This window comes from Pseudonaja textilis, unplaced genomic scaffold (genome assembly GCF_049901715.1).
Source record: "Pseudonaja textilis isolate UNSWEBS1 unplaced genomic scaffold, rPseTex1.2 PTEXSCF25, whole genome shotgun sequence".
Classification (NCBI taxonomy): domain Eukaryota; kingdom Metazoa; phylum Chordata; class Lepidosauria; order Squamata; family Elapidae; genus Pseudonaja; species Pseudonaja textilis.
In genome coordinates this window covers 684,980-702,253 of record NW_028262874.1, presented here as the reverse complement: position 1 = coordinate 702,253, position 17,274 = coordinate 684,980, and the positions used below count along the sequence as shown (strand labels likewise).

General features: G+C 43.5%; 2 protein-coding genes across 3 annotated transcripts in view; both read left to right on the top strand.

The window, feature by feature from the left end:
• The window catches only part of LOC148123680 (vomeronasal type-2 receptor 26-like), a 172,298-nt gene that overhangs the window by 14,057 nt on the left and 140,967 nt on the right, over positions 1-17,274 (top strand). The window contains exon 1 of one of the 2 annotated variants that reach the window (XM_087919085.1): positions 13,235-13,302. The exons of the other annotated variant lie outside the window; for it this stretch is intronic. The gene's annotated coding sequence lies outside the window, so the exon portion shown is untranslated. Of the gene's footprint in view, positions 1-13,234; positions 13,303-17,274 lie in introns of those variants that run through there. 2 annotated transcript variants of the gene reach the window in all.
• LOC148123685 (vomeronasal type-2 receptor 26-like) lies at positions 15,158-17,258 on the top strand (the record flags this gene model as incomplete). The annotated part of the gene is made up of 2 exons (XM_087919093.1): positions 15,158-15,377; positions 16,239-17,258. Coding segments are annotated over 2 exons (1,131 nt in total), but the record flags the coding sequence as incomplete, so codon positions are not given.

Here is a 17,274-nt window from a genome sequence, read left to right as displayed (position 1 = left end):
AGCTTCAGCTGAGATCCCCCCTCCCTTTCCGGTCGCTGATTGGTGCGCATGCGCAACAACCCCTTCCTCCAGTTCACGTGGGGGTTCCACTTCTGGAGCCATGGCAATCCCAGTATTAACGGTTGCTCCATCCCAGGGGCCACAATAAAACACAGAGTCTCTTTATGCTCTCCCATGGTCATTTCTAGGGGTTCCATTATGAAACGTGCAGGGCAGCCTCCCGCCACTGATCCATCCAATTGGCAAAAGGCTATGGGCGTTTTAAAAGTTTTCAGTCTTAGGCTCATCTCCTCAACTACTCTCATGTTGATTACACACCTCGTGCACCCAGAGTCTGGTAAGGCTAGCATCTCCCCTTCGGTTCCTGAAGTGAGTACCCTCAATTTTACTGGAATGGTCATGGGGCCCTTGTTTGGACTTACCAGGAAGTCGTTTTCTGAGTCAGATTCACTCTCCCAGAGGAGGTCGGAAGTCCCAGCTCCTCTCCTTACGGAGGGGCGACCTCTACAACTTCCCTCACCTTTAGCGCGGTTTCGTGAGGCTTCGCTGGGGTTTTTTCAGGTTTCCTCCCTCCTTTTGGCACCCCCTTTGGATCCAGCTTGACCCTGCAGTCCACAGTCCGGTGACCTTTTTTCCCACATCGGAAGCAGGCAGTGGATTTGGGTCTTGCCGTCACTCCTCCCTTCGGGGGATTTGGGGCCTCTTGGAAGCATGGTGGGGAAGGCTTACTCTACCCAGAGCCCCCCCTGCGTCTGCTTCGGGTCAAATCTATTTCCACCTCTTCTGCCAGCAAGTACCACATCTGCAAGTCATTGGGGTCCCTTCTGGAAATGCATCTCTGGTATATGTCTTCATTTAGACCATCTTTATATGCTTCTATCAGGGCTCCCTGGGACCAGCCTCGGATATGGCATGCCAGCTGTCTAAACTTTTGGGTGTAGTCAGCCACTGACCTCCGCCCCTGATTTATGGTTTTCATCCTGATCCTGGCCTTTCGCTCCACCAGTGGGTCCTCAAATCTTGCCCGCAGCGCATTCATGAATACGTTATAGTTCAGCACTTGGGGGGAGTTATCATTATACAAAGTCACCATCCACTCTGCAGCTATTCCCTCCAGGGACCCAGTAACACATCTCACTTTGGCTGCTTCTGAGGTGAACTCTTCTCTGTATTCTTCCATATAGCTCCAAACTTGTGCTAGGAAGAAACCCAAGTCTTAGGGATTTCCCCCAAATTTCACTTCTAATGGAGGCAGCTTAAGAGCTCTGCGTCTTCTAAGTATCACAGCTCCCGCAGGGGGCCCGGTGCTGCAGCTGGCTGCTGCGCTGATGCAGGCTCAATTATGGGGGTGGGGGCAGCTTGGCTGTCTCTGGCTGAGGCTGATACCCATTCCTTCTCATACCTTTGTACAGCATGGGGTTGTCCAAACGCCTCATTGAGGAATTAGGTGCACAGATCACATATACAAAGTGATGGAAATGTTCCCACCCCTAATAGTTCAAAAGATTCTTCCAATTAAAAGTTGTGAATATGATCATGTGGACATCTTCAGGTGATGATGAGGCCTCTGTCCGTTGACCTTGGCATATTTTGATAAAGCTTTGCAGCTGCGCAGAGAAAAGAAAGCTAAGCGAGAAATAGAAACCTAAGCAGGAATTTATACTCCCCCCCTTCATTTACACAACAGTAGAATGTAACACCTCCAGCTCTCTTCTCAGACTTACCCCCTCCCCCCCGTTACTTATGGCAGCCAAAAGATGCAAAGCAATAGTAGATCTTGAAGGCTGACATTGGCCCTTTCAGGGGACACTTTTCCCCAAGCAGGACGAAGCTTCTCTTCCAATGGGACCAAAAGGACCTCCACCCAATCATGATTCAAATTCATTTGAATTCAGGCCCCAGTCAACAGAATTCCCTTTTTCCTTTGCTAGTTTGGGCACAAGGAGCAAACAAACAACCTGTGCCTTAGTGACACATTCTCCAGCCCTTGTGGGTTTCTCACCAGTTTGAAGGAGATTGTTAGTGATTGGGGACAAACCCCTAAAACAGAATGTGTAGCAGCAGTCAAGCCAGGCAGCCAAATGAGAGAGGAAGGGCCCTAGAGTTTACACACACTGATGACAAACACTGTTTTTGTAGTTTAAATAGTTGTTTAATCCTATTAGAGTTTAAACATTGTCAATCAGTCCATATGTCATTCACAAATATATCCATTCAGTAACTTAGTCCATTTACTAGTCAGTTCTATATCCTTATCTGCTTGTAAAGATATCTTCTCCTCTGATACCTTTCCTTTTGAAGACAACGCTGAGTATTCACAGGATATCAGCACATCAATGAAATAGTCCTTTCATTCAGGTATTCAAATAGTTGTAGCAAACAGTAGCAAACAAACAGTAGCAAGCAGAAAAAAACAAGCAGAGAGGTTACGTTTCTCTTACTGCCTTTTATTGCCGTTTGTAACCGCACCCTTAATTAGTTAATTACAAGCAGTTTGGTGCTTAAAGCTACAAGTTACAAACACCCAAACCTTGGTTTATATATTTATTCACCCAAACTTAGTTGGTGTATCAATGTTATACCCAACATTCTCCCCTTTTGGGTGATATAAATATATAATACCCTTACAATCTAAAACCATACTTTACACAACTCTCTTGGTGCTTAATGGCACCTTGGGCTTTAGTAAAGTTATCAGCTATATTGTCCTCCGACATGCAGTACTCCAGCTGTATCATTTTACTCTTTACAGATTGTCTAACGTTTAAGTACCTTAAATCTGTATGCTTGCTCCTAGTTTTTACTGCAATATTTGTGGCCATTTGAATTGCTGCCTGATTATCTTCATGTACAATTATAGGATAATTTACAGTTAATCCCATGTCATTCATCATCTGCTTATACATGATTAATTCAGTACATAATAACGACAAACAGGAGAATTCTGCTTCCATAGTAGACAAACTTATATGCTGTTGTCTTATTGACTTCCAACCTATTAATGTCTTACCCAGCATTATGGCTGTTCCTGAAGTCGACTTTCTTGTGTCTCTTTCTGATGCAAAACTAGCATCTGCATAAGCACTCAGTATTAGATCACCTTTTGGTTCTAGATACAGTGCATGGTGTAATGTTCCTTTAAGATACCTTAAAATTCTCTTTAATGCTTTCCAATGACATTGAAGTGGATCATTATTATGTCGTGCCAGTTGATTAACACAATAAGCTATATCTGGCCTTGACCAATTGCTAATGTATGATAAGCTACCAATCAAAGATTGATATATTACCTTATCAAACTTGGGACTTTGAGTATCCATTTTGCAAATATCCTGACTCATTGGAGTCTTTGCAGTCTTACAAAGTTCTATCTTATAATCTATTAACAATTTAGATATCTTATCCTCCTGAGATATCTTAAAACCTTTCTGTGTTTTCAGTATATTCAAACCTAGATATTTCTTTATCTCCCCTAATTGCTTGATTTTTATTTTCTTAGCTAATGATGCTATTATTTTATTGGCTTCATCATTAGTTTCTGTAATCAAAGCAATATCATCTGTGAATAATAGTAATAATGATATTTTCCCATTTGTCTCCCTTTTAAATAGACATGGATCGGCTAAACCAGCTTTAAACCCTATATTGTTCAGTTCCTTTACAATATACTGGTTCCATTCATAGCCCGATTGTTTAAGACCATAGAGGCTCTTCTTTAACAATCAATAATCATTATTATTTTCACCTTTAAATCCAATAGGTTTTTTCATGTATACAGTATGTCTTAGTGGAGCGTGCAAGTAAGCAGTTTCTACATCTAGATGGTTGACTATATATTTCTTACTTGCTGCCCACACTAAAGCTGCCCTTAATGTTGCTGCTTTAAGGCTAGGTGCAAATACCTCATCATAGTCATTGGCATTTTGTCTAAAACCTTGGGCTACTAATCGTGCCTTATGGATTATATTACCATCTTTTTCAGTTTTTAACTTAAAAATCCATTTGCAGCCAATGGGTTTTATATCAACAGGTAATCTCGCATTTTCATATACTTTCATATCCTTTAAGGATTTTAATTCCTTATTCATTGCTGCATACCAACTTTCCTTATCTTTAGTAGGATACATGTTTATTTCATCTACAGTATATGGAACTTTATTAATCTGGCACACTGTGTTAGCCTGGTATCTATCAGGCGGTCTAGATATTTGTGTAGTTCTTCTGGGAATTGCAGGGCTTGTTTGAGGACTTTTTTGAATTACTACCTGTTCATGTTCCTCAGCTTGCTCAGCTATTGGTACTATTTCTTCCTTTATGGGCTCTATCTCTGCCTGTATTTGTCTCTTTACTTTATTCTTAAAGTTACAGGGATAATTAATGGGATTTCTATAGGATTCAATAATTACTTCTTTTTGTTATCCTGTTCTAACTTATCCCATCCTACGTGCTCTAGAAATTGGGCATTGGCACTACATAACACCTTAGATGTGCCTTTCTCCCAAAATCTATATGCCCTATGGTTTGCTTGGTAACCAACGAAGAATAATTGTTTAGCTCTGTGTTGCCCTTTACGCCTGAGTTGTGTAGGGATATGCACCCATGCTGGTGCACCAAATGTGTGCAGGTAACTCAGATCAGGCTTCCTGCCATGCCACATGGTGAATGGTATTTCACCAGTAGTTGTGTTAACAACGTTGTTCAATATGTTATTAGCACACATTGTGGCCTCCCCCCACAAAGAATCAGGTAATCCAGAATCAGTTAACATTGTTCTAACCATTGCCTGTAGTGTTTGGCCTCTTCTCTCAATAAATGCGTTGTGTTGTGGTCTGTATGGTGCAGATTTCTTGTGCTCTATTCCAGCTACCTTTAATCTATTCTGGAATTTGCTGTTAACAAATTCCGTACCATTATCTGTCACCAGGGTTATCAGTTGCCGTTTAGTCTTTCTTTCTGCAAATTTTAACCAGTTGAAGAAATGTTGATATGTTTCAGTTTTGCTTTTCATTAGATAGCAAAACCCATATCTAGAATAATGGTCCATAATGCTCAGTATATAATGAGCACCCCTATACTGGGTTTCTTTTGGACCTATAATGTCTGCAAATACTACTTCTAAAGGTTCTTTAGTTTTGAAACCATTTAGCCTATTTGCAGGCAATATTTTACTCTTATCTTCACAGCAGACATTACAACGCAAATATTTATCACAAGGTTTTAACCTTATTCCATCAGATAACTCTACTGTACGTTTTAGCATTTTAAAATTTACATGCCCCAAACGCCTATGCAATAAATGGATACATTCATTATGAGGCTTTATATTGTTAAATACAGTCTGTGCCTCCCCTTTCTTACTATCATGTAATACATACAATGTTCCATTTAAAGCTGCAGTTACCCTTTTGTTATCTTTCTCAATTATGCAATTATTATCCTTAAATGTAATTACATAACCTAGTTTGTCTAATACCCTTACAGAAAGCAAGTTCACCTTTACCTGTGGTACATACAACATTTTTATATCCTGGTTTAAGCATGGACAGTATGCAATACCTTCTCCCTTGGCCTTGAGGTTCCAGCCATTAGCAAGTGATATATGTTGAGAGCTTGTAGACAGTTTTATAAATTTTGTCTTATCTCTCGTGATGCAGTGGGATGCACCACTGTCCACCACCCATAAATCATTCTTCACATCACAGTTGCTAAACGTGGCTAGTTCAAAAGATTTCTTTGGCTTTTTTACATTCTGGCTTTTTTCTTTTCTGCAGAATCTTGCCAAATGTCCTCTGCCTCCACAATTAAAACACTTTTTAATTGTGTATGCCGTCAAAGATAAATTCTCTTCTTCCGGGTGCTTTAATTTACTTAGTTGGTTTCTTTCAAGCTTTGAAGATAATTTCTCTTCTTTATAAGGTTTATCCTCTCTGAGCTGGTCACGTTCACATCTTCTTCTGGCTTCTTCTAATAGCCTGCCGGTAATCTCGGTTAATGATAAACTATCTTTTGGCAATACTTCTAAAGCAGTCACATAATCATCATAGCTTTGATCTAATGAAGACAGTATGATGTATACTTGTTGCAACTCATTAAATATAAGCTCTTTTTCTTGTAATTCCTGAAAAATGCTCTTCATACAATTTAAATGAGTTAACATGTCTCCATTCTTCTGAAGATGTGTTCGAAATAGTTTGCGTGTAAGATATATATGAGCTCCTACACTGTCCCGAACATATATCTTCCTGAGGTTCTCCCAGCAGTTTGCAGCATTTTCCTCTCCACGGATATGGATAAGTTGCTGGTCAGAGAGAGTCAGTCCTATGATGCATAAAGCCTGCTCATTCTTTCGTTTATAGTCTTGTATCTTTTTGTCATCCTCTTCAACATTAGGATCTAAGTTAGTCACATCTAGTGGGTTTGTTATTATGTCCCACAAACCTTCTCTTCGTAGAAGTAAACTACATTTCATTGACCATGAAACATAGTTCGTTCCATCTAGTCTGGATATCATGGACAGATTTGGCAAATTTACTTGTGCCATTGCTCTTCAGATATGTAACTATTTAAAAACTACTGAAAAAAAACAGTTTGTTTTTACAGTAATGTGCAACTCACACCAACTCTCACTGCTATATCCTCGTTAGTTAGACTGTGCGCACTGGGCCCATAACCAATGTTAGTTATTGGGGACAAACCCCCAAAAACAGAATGTGCAGCAGCAGTCAAGCCAGGCAGCCAAATGAGAGAGGAAGGGCCCTAGAGTTTACACACACTGATGACAAACACTGTTTTTGTAGTTTAAATAGTTGTTTAATCCTATTAGAGTTTAAACATTGTCAATCAGTCCATATGTCATTCACAAATATATCCATTCAGTAACTTAGTCCATTTACTAGTCAGTTCTATATCCTTATCTGCTTGTAAAGATATCTTCTCCTCTGATACCTTTCCTTTTGAAGACAACGCTGAGTATTCACAGGATATCAGCGCATCAATGAAATAGTCCTTTCGTTCAGGTATTCAAATAGTTGTAGCAAACAGTAGCAAACAAACAGTAGCAAGCAGAAAAAAACAAGCAGAGAGGTTACGTTTCTCTTACTGCCTTTTATTGCCGTTTGTAACCGCACCCTTAATTAGTTAATTACAAGCAGTTTGGTGCTTAAAGCTACAAGTTACAAACACCCAAACCTTGGTTTATATATTTATTCACCCAAACTTAGTTGGTGTCTTCTTCTTCTTCTTCTTCTTCTTTTTCTTCAGCGTTTGTCTCGCGCTCGGGCGAGGTCCGCTAATGTCCTTGAGTACTGCTTCCACACCTCTCTGTCTGCCACGTGTGTCGGGTCTGCCTTCGCGATCTCTAGATCGGCCTTGATCATGTCCATCCAGCGTTGTTTAGGTCTACCACGCGGTCTCGCCTCCTCCGACAGTCACCTTCATTACAGATTTGATGATGGATTCTTCCTTGGCGCGCTCACGTGGCCGAACCATCGTAGCCGGGACTGCCTCATGACCGTGGGGATGGGCACGACGTTGAACCGTCTCACGCACTTCTTCGTTCCTGACGCGATCGAGTAGGGGTGAGGCCTACCGACCATCGGAGCATTCGCATCTCCATTATCTGGAGTCTGCTTTCGACTTCTTTGGTCGCTGGCCAGCACTCTGCACCGTATATGGCCACGGGCGCACCACAGAGTTATAGATTTTCGCCTTCAGGTGCATCGGCATCTTCTTGTCACAGAGGACGCCTGTGACGGACTTCCATTTGCCCCACGCTGCATTGATCCTGGCTGCCACCTCAGTTTGTAGTAGGCCTTCTTCCCCAAGAGTAGTTCCCAGGTACTTGAAGGTGGAGGCGCGCGTAGCTCCTGCCCGTTCACGTGGATGGAGCCTGTCATTTCAATGTCAGTGGTCAGGTATTCGGACTTCTTTAGGTTCAGCCGGAGCCCGAACTGCTCGAGGCGGTCGTGCCACTGTTGGACTCGGTGCTCGAGTTCAGCCTTGCACAGGTTGGCCAGGAACACATCATCGGCGTAGAGCAGCGTCCATGGGGCGGGCATGTACAGGTCGTGTGTAATTGTGTCCATCACCAGAATGAACAGCAGTGGTGAGGGAGCAGAGCCCTGGTGTACGCCGGACGGTAATATTAAACTCCTCTGATATCCCAGCTGCCGCTTTTACACGGCTTTTGTGACATCTGTATAGGAGTTGGACCCATTGTCACGAGCAGCTCAGGCACGCCGTGATCTCGCAGCGCGTACCAGATGAGATCGTGTGGGACTCGGTCAAGGCCTTTTCCAAGTCTAGGAAGGCGGTGTGGAGCGGGATTTTCTTCTCTCTGTGAGCCTCCATCAGCATCCGCACACCGAAGATGGCGTCGGTGGTGCCGCAGTTCTTGATGAATCCAGCCTGGTTGACGCTGATGTCGACGACGTCCCGAATGCGCTTATCAAGGATGCGTTCAAAGATCTTCATAGTGTGTGACAGTAACCTGACCGGTCTGTAGTTGGAGCAGTCCGCTGGGCTGCCCTTTCCCTTCCAGATCGGAACAGTGGTGCTGCGGTACCAGTCGTGTGGCACTTTTCCCGTGGAGACGATGTTGTTGAACAGCTCGCACAGCCACAATGCCGAGCCCAGTAGTGCCTTTTTCCAGAAGTCGGCAGGGATGTCATCTGGTCCTGTTGCCTTACCGTTTTTCATGGCCTTGATGGCGTCGGCGACCTCGCTGGCATAAATGCCTGAGACTGGGCCTTCAACTGGGTCACCTCGCTGGGTTTGTGGGTGTGGGAACTCCTCGGTGGAGATCTTCTCGGTATTGCCGCCACCTCTCCACAGCGTCTCTGGGGTTGACGATCAAATTTCCCCTTTCGTCGTTGATCCCATGAAACTGGTCAATGTCCAGGGTCTTCCTGTGTCTGCTTTTGGCTAGGCGGTAGATCTCATTCTCGCCTTCTCGCGTGTTCAGCTTCTCGTAGATGTCATCGTAGTGGGAGCTTCTGGCTGTCGCTACTGCTTTCTTGGCTGCCTTTTTGGCCGCCTTGTATTCGCAGAGCTTCTCGCTGGTCTTGTCCTGAAGAAAGGCCTTGTAGAGCCGTTTCTTCAGGTGTACGGCATCTTGTACTTCCAGTGTCCAGAGCCATGTATCTCGTTCGATGCGTCTCCGTCCTGGCTTGGTGCAACCAAGCTGTTGGCAGCCGGCAGTGTGAACAGTGCTCTTCAGCATGGACCACGCTTCCTGTGGCCCGTCGACCATCTGCAGGAACTGCTCCGGTTTGATGAGGGGTCCCGCCATCTTCTTCTGGTTCCACCACTTGATTCGTGGCTGGTCTGCATTCCTTTGTCAATCCTGGTCTTGGGCTTGCTGATCCTGATCTTCGCCATCAGCGGCCTGTGCTGACTGCTCAATTCGTACGGGTACACCTTGGCGTTGAGCACGTTTTTAGCGGCTCTTCGTCGTACGATGATGTAGTCGATCTGTGTGTGGTGGCTCCCGTTTCTGCTATGATAGGTGAGGAGTTGAGATTCTCGCCTAATGAAGCAGGTATTCGTGATGGTCATATCATGGGAGTCGGCAAAGTCCAGGATCCTCTGGCCATTCTCATTCGTATCGCCTGTGCCGTGCCCACCGTGGCACTGGTGTCCGCTTTTTGTCCCGCCTACATGACCATTCAGGTCGCCCGAGATGATGATGTCGTCTTCGTGTGGGATCTGCCTGAGTTGGATGTCGAGCAGTTCCCAGAAGGTATCCTTCTCCTCCTCGTGACATCCGGTCTGAGGGGCGTGGCGGACAAGATGTGTAGGCACTGCCTCTCGGTCGCTACGACGATTATCATCAGTCGTTCTGTGAGGCGCTTAACTTCTGCGACAGAACTTTGCCAGCTTGGACTGACAACCACAGCTACACCGCCACGGTTTTCCTTACAGCTGGTGTATATGATCTTGTAGCCATCTATAGTCGTAGCCTTGTTGCCCTTCCAGCGAGTTTCCTGGAGGCAGCAGATGTCCAGCTTCCTGTCCCGCATGGCCCTGACGATCTCGGTCGAGCATCCAGTCAGCGAATCCATGTTCCAGGTGGCCACCTTGAGCGTCTGGCAGTCCTCTGTTCCCCGCTTGCGTTTTTTCACACGGATCGGGTAGTCTCCATGCGCATCGGACCCGGACGCAGTCGCCATAGCTTTCTCACACGGTGCAGGTGCGCCGTGCTTTCCGCGTGGACCATTTCGTTGATTTTTGGCGCAGGCCAATGGTCTCCTGCGCCCGTCGGTTCCCCCGAACGCGGTAGCATTGGACGTGTGTTTTGTAGTGGACGTTTCCACCATGTTGATGCGGCATTTGAGTACTCCAGCCGGCCTGTCGCGTGGGCCTGTCGGCGGAGGGTCTGCTCTCAGTTACGGTCAGCGTTTGACGGCTTCGCACATCCAGGGGACACCACTTGGAGGTGGCAGACCGCTCGTCCCCCACCCAAACTTAGTTGGTGTATCAATGTTATACCCAACAGAGATACTAAACCATAGATGGTTCACAAAATGGAGCAGTGAGAGAAGGTAAGGGTGATAATGGGGGATAGCGAAGTGGCCGGGTCCCTATCTCTCCCCCACTCTGTGTGTGTGTGTGTCTCCCTGAAAGCCACGGCATGGCCAAGCCAGCAAGCTCTCCTTGGTGCTCTTCGCTACTTCTTTCATTTCTTCTTTTTCGAATCCAGACTGGCTGAACAACGATTGCCAGACCGCGGTGGAAGCGTCCATTTGGGCAACCCTCCTCCCTCCTCCTCCTCCTCTTCTTCCTCCTCTCGCACCCGGCAGCTGTGGATGGATCAGGAGGGTGCACTTGTGTGGGGAGACGCTCGCTCCTCAAGTGAGCAGCCACCCACCCCATACTAGGTTTTGCTGTGCTTTGGCATTTGCTTGAGGAGCATCTCCCCATGCGCATGCATCCTCCCAGCCCCGCCACAATTGCCGGTTATGAGAAGAGGAGGAGAGGGAGGAGGAGGGTCACCCAAAGGGATGCTTCCACCACAGTTCAGCCAGTCTGGATTCCAAAAAGAAGAAATGAAAGAAGTAACGAAGAGCGCCAAGGAGAGCTTGCTGGCTTGGCCATGCCACAGCTTTCAGGGAGACACACACACACACACACACACACACACACACACACACACACAGAGTGGGAGAGAGAGTCGGGAAGATAGGGACCTGGCCGCTTCACTATCCCCCACCTTCACCCTCACCTTCTTTTTTTTTTAAACAAGTTTTATTGATTTTACAAACAAACAAACAAAACAAAACATCATTAAACATTAAAAACATAAAACCTCTTTCCATTGTAAATCTTTACAAGGCAGGTAACATATTGTTTTATATCACGTACTTATAATTTATCCCATTTCCATATAAACACGTAAATTCCCTTTACCAAATTCCATATTGTTTCTCTTTAATCATTATTCAATCATATTTCCTTTCTAATTTATCTGCTATTCAATCATCACATTTATATTTTCCTCTGGCTTGTTTATAATTATTCTCATCTAGTCTTCCTCCGAGATTTTATTATTTATTATTTAATTCTTAATTAAACACACACACATAAAACATAGACATAAAAACATAAAACTTTCTTCTAGAAAGTAACTTGGCCCCAGATTACCTCTTTTTGTATGGACTTCAATTGAATTCATGCTCTTCTTATATACCATTACCTATCTTGTTTACCATTCTATATCTATTATATAACTCCTCCCCACTTTTGCCTCATCTTAATTCTTTTTTATATATTTAATCTTGCTTTAAAGAAAAATATTTTTATATCTTTTGTCCATTTCTCAATTTACATCTGTCTCATTTCCAATTTAAAAAAGAATAGTTTCCCCTGGAATCACTAATCGGAGTATGATGCCTTTCTATCATTCCCCTAAATTAAAATTTAAAATAACACCTAAATCCCAATCAGATTCTGCTTAGTACATTCTACTATTTCAGAAACCAATACTACAATAATAAATCCATAACAGTCAACACATTAATCCATTAAACTCTATATTTAAACTAATATCTTAAACATTCCCTTTAGTATTTTATTAAAACTTAATATCATTCATTATTAAACCTTTTAAAGTTATACCTTGATATTTTAGTCTTTTATTAAATCTTAAAAAATTCTGATTATCTACTTATAATACAAATACCACTATTACAATACTCATGAGTACTTTGCAGAATCCCCCCCTTTTTTAAAAAAAAAACCCATATATTACCCATTACCCGTAAAAAAAAATTCTTTTCTCCATCTTGTTTTATATCTTTGTAACTTTTTCCCCCTTTTCCCTTTCCTTCTTAACCCACCTAAACTTTTTACCCCCTCCTCTCCAAACCTCTGCCTTCTTGATTTCCCCTTTCTGTTGCATTCCTCTTTCCTTTTGCTTTCTAGCATTCTGTTGTTTTTGCATCTTCTTTTTCTCTTTCATAAATATTTTTTATTTCTTAAGTCCTTCCTTTTCGCTCCTCTCTTTCTCCTTTCTTTCTTAGTCACACCGTTTAGTTCATTAAAAATGGCTTCTTCTTCCTCAGCTTCTTCCAGCTGTTGTTTAATTTGCTGACACATGACAAGGGCCATATCTAGGAAACAAAGGGCTTCTCCCATAACATCTTTGCCTTCTTTCCTTATTTTTAAATATTGTTTTTTTAGTTCATCAAGAGATAGAGCCATTTTGAACTGTTTCTTCTTCTCTTTCTCCATCCTCTTCTTATTATTAAGCCAATCAATTATTTCCAAACTTAAAACAGTTCCCAAAAGTCCCAAAATCCCACAGTCATCAAACAGTCCAGGCAGAGTACAAGCTTCTTCTTTTTACAATTTCTCTTCTAGAGGTGAAGTCAAATTAGGGAAAGAAAAAATGTCCAATCTGTGCTTTAAATCTTTTTTAGAATTAATTTCTATTCTCTTTATCTTCAAGGCATCTCCTCCAGCAAAATCTTAGAGTAAAAAAATTTTTTTCCCAAGCCTCTCCCTTCCCACTTATAACAAAGGAGTTTAGGTTTTACCTTCTATCAAAAGGCTGGTTTCCCTTGTCCATTTGTTAATTCCATAAGGGAGGGAGAGTAACTTCCCCTTTTCATCACTTTTCTTTGCAGCTGAAAACATCAATCATTATAGCTTCCAAGTCATTACTTTCCCAGGTGTTAAATATGTCCTTAAGGTCCCAGTTCGACCAAGAAAAAACTTACGCCTTCTTAAGCCAGGCGAGGGAGGGGAGGGTGAGGGTCAGGGCCAGCCGCTTCAGCAAGGTGAAGAGGGGGCGACCAAGCACAGGTGAGGAGAAGCCTGGGAATGGCGGCTTCTAAAGGGCTTTGAGGTCGGACCGCCTGGAGCGGCTGAGATCCGAGTGGGCATTGCACCACAGGTTCATCTGATTGACCAATTCTTTGGTGTTGGCTTTACGGAGCTGTGGATTGAGGCCTGAGCTCACATGCAACAGCAGTGCCTTTAACTGTGCTCACTTGTATGTGTCCAAATAATCTGGCGAAGACACCGGAGGAGTCACTCGGGTAGACCTGCCCCCTCTGCAGTCCCCCTCCTGCAGAAAGCGGCCATTCCCTGAGCTAAGAAGGCAAGGAGCTGTGGCTCGATTCACCCAATTCCTAGGACTACCCCAATGGTCCCAATTCTTCTAGGAGAGGGCAGCTCCCCCTGGTAATCCCCCTTTCCCTCGGTGCTCTGACTTTCCGTGGCCCGCCTCCAGCCTGAACACCAGGTCGGACCACTAGAAGGCCACTTTCTTGCTTCTCAATGGTGCTCCTGTACCAGCCACTGCAGGACCCTCCACCTCCTTCCCCAAATTCTCCCTCAACTTCGAAATGACAGCACCTGTTGCCTACATGGGTGCAACCGGGTGGGCGTGGCAGGGCCAACCAGGGGTGATTATTCTGGGTCCAACAAAGGGGCTGCGTGTGGGAGAGGGAAGGGATGGTAGGCAAATGGGCCATACTCTCTGGTCTCCCTCCCCCATACCTCTGCCTCACTTCTGGGGGTTAGGGTGGTGGGTGGCAGCAGCAAAAGGCAAGTGGGATGGGGGGTAAAGGTGACTGGTATTGGCTGGTAGGTGTCTGGGCCCTGGAGCTTTCAGAACCTCACTCTCCCAGGGAAATCAGGCAGGGCCACAGCGGAAGGCATGCAGCAATGGCTGGCCTGGTGAGTGGGCAAAAGCAGGCTGCAGGTGATGCCATGCATGCACGATAAGAATAGGAATTAATTATGGAAAGCTTATAATTGTTCCTATAGAAGTATGATACTTAATTGAAAAGTAATGTTAAAGAAGTTAAGATTTTAATGAATATTAATATTAATGATAGAATTGAATAGGAATGGAATATGTTGTTTTAATTATATACCTTTATATATTTTTTCTTTTTTTAAGAATACAGTGTGTATTTTAAGAACGTACCAAGCAGAATCTGAATGGAAGTTATGTATTATATTGAATGTTACAACTTTAGGGAAAAGATATAAAGGCGTCATACTCCAATCAGTAACTACAGGAGAAATTTTGTTTAATGAGAAAAGATAATAGTTAATTGAAACAGGACAGACAAAAATATAAATACAATGATTTGAATTGAGATGAGATAATTACAATAAAATTGAGAAAATTAAAAGAGGGGAGAAGCCATGCAGAAAATGTAAAATAGTAATAAGATATGGAATAGAGTATAAAAATGAGCATGAACCTGAATTTGTGTCTGTACAAAGAATGTAACCCGGGATTACGCTACTTTCAAAAAAGATGTTTTATTTGTATTGTTTTTCTCTTTGTGAAAACTCAAATAAAATTTACACACACACAAAAAAAGAACTGACTGGGCATGGAGGGGAGGGGCGGGCAGAGAGGGGCGGGGCCAGTTAGTGGTGCGATTTGCCGGTTCTCCGAACTGCACAGAATCATAACAACCGGTTCTATAGGACTGGATAGTACCAGTACAATCCCACCCCTGGTTCCATCTCTCCAGACTTTTCTATTTAATAAAGTCCTCTTTTTTTGGCAATGTGAGATGCTAAAAGCAAAAGAGAGGAACTAAAGGAAAAATCTTCCAGAAGTTATATCTCCAACCATTTGGAAATAGTGAGAGATTTTATATTTACTTAAGTGAAGACCAGATGCTAATATCTAATATATTGTCTAATATCCATTTTTACGTCCATTTTCCATGGACGGAGAGTCCTAACACATTTCCTTCGGCAATCTTGTTTTTTTCCTGCTCAGTCCTTTCCTCAGTCTGAATGTGTGGAAAGTTGTCGTCCTGGGTTTGTCAAGAGGGCTCGAGAAGGAGAGCCAGTTTGCTGTTACGACTGTGTTCCTTGTCCGGAGGGGACCTTCTCCATTCAGAAAGGTGGGTGACACCAAAGGAAAATGGGAGGCCTGGTGGAACTGGATCCATCCAGAGCATTGTCATGAAAGTGTGAATTAAAACACACTTTTAAGCTTAATTGGTTTCTGATTTATTTCCGAAATGCCTCATTTCTTATCTAAACAGAAGAACAAAAAGACTGTGAAGGAAGGGCTGAATAGAGAGAGGTGGCTGTGGCAGATTGTACAAGCTTTACTACTGCCAGAGAAAATATTTCTTCTTTTTACCTTGGATGTGTCCTTCCTTCCACATTTACTTCTCTAGGAACACCTGAGTTCTTTGAAATACAAGGAATGGTTTTAGGTCCACCTCCTGAAAGGAGGACTGCAATGCAGTCTACATGGGTTCCCTTTGAGGAACACTGAAAAGGTGTTACTGATGTATGAGATACAGAATATGGCGGCATGGATAGTTATGCTTGTATGTGTCTGCACCCATATCACCACTGCTCCAATGGCCATTCCAAATTATTTGCAACAGTCACTTGATCTGCCAGCCAGCTCTGAGGCAAGTATGACAAGAATTGCCATCTTGCACATAAGTTTCTCTAGAAAGATTAATTGATTCATTATTTTCCTTTAGTAATGGAGGTTCCTATCAATATTCTGAACATTACAAAGGAAATCTTTCAAGTCCAAAGCTTCCCTCAATTTCATAGCCTATCAAAAATATATTGTAGCTATCTTTTTTAAAAAAGTGATACACTTATTTTTTGACTCTGGCGATATTAAGAAATCCATCCCAGAAAATGCTCCTGATAATCACTTGTTCCCAAAGATTGTACAATATATTTTGAAATGCAAAGGACAAAGAAATATGGGGTTGTTGTTGTTTTTCTCTCAGATACAGAAAAATGCACCAAATGTCCAGTTGACAAATTCCCAAATAAAAAAAGAGTCCAATGTATCCCCAAAGTTATAACCTTCCTGTCTTATGAAGAACTTCTGGGCATCATCCTGGTTTCTTTTGCCCTATTCTTGTTCCTAACCACAGGCCTTGTTTTAATCATCTTCATTAAATACCGAGAAACTCCCCTTGTCAAAGCCAACAACCGGGACCTCTCCTATATCCTCCTGGTCTCCCTCCTGCTTTGCTTCTTGTCTTCTTCTCTCTTCATTGGTCAACCAAGGAAAGCCACCTGCCTTCTCCGACAAACGGTTTTCAGCATCATCTTCTCAGTTGCTGTTTCTTCTCTCTTGGCCAAAACCATCACGGTGGTGCTGGCTTTCCTGGCCACAAAACCAGGAAACCGAGCGAAGAGATGGTTGGGGAAGAGCTTGGCCAACTCCATCATCCTGTCTTCTTCTGGTGTCCAAGTTATCATCTGCTCCATCTGGCTGGGAGTTTCTCCCCCCTTCCCTGACTCTGACCTCCACTCCCAGCCTGGAGAAATCATCCTGCAATGCAACCAAGGGGCCGTTGTCATGTTCTACGTCACCCTCAGCTACATGGGCTTCCTGGCTGCCGTCTGCTTCACGGTGGCTTTCCTGGCCAGGAATCTGCCTGGGGCCTTCAACGAAGCCAAGTTGATCACCTTCAGCATGCTGGTCTTCTGCAGTGTCTGGGTGACTTTTGTGCCCACCTACCTCAGCACCAAAGGGAAACACATGGTGGCTGTGCAGGTCTTCTCCATCCTGGCCTCCAATGCTGGTCTGCTGGGCTGCATCTTCATGCCCAAGTGCTACATTATAATTCTGAAGCCAGAGCTGAACACAAAGGAGCATCTCACAGCCAGAACAAATGTAAAAACATGAGATATAACATCATTATGATAGTGGAAGAATTGTTAATGTTTCTTTTATTTGATTTCCATTTTGATAGTATGCAGGAGTCAAAGAAAATGATACCTATATGTTACAAAATGGGGAATTGTTGAACG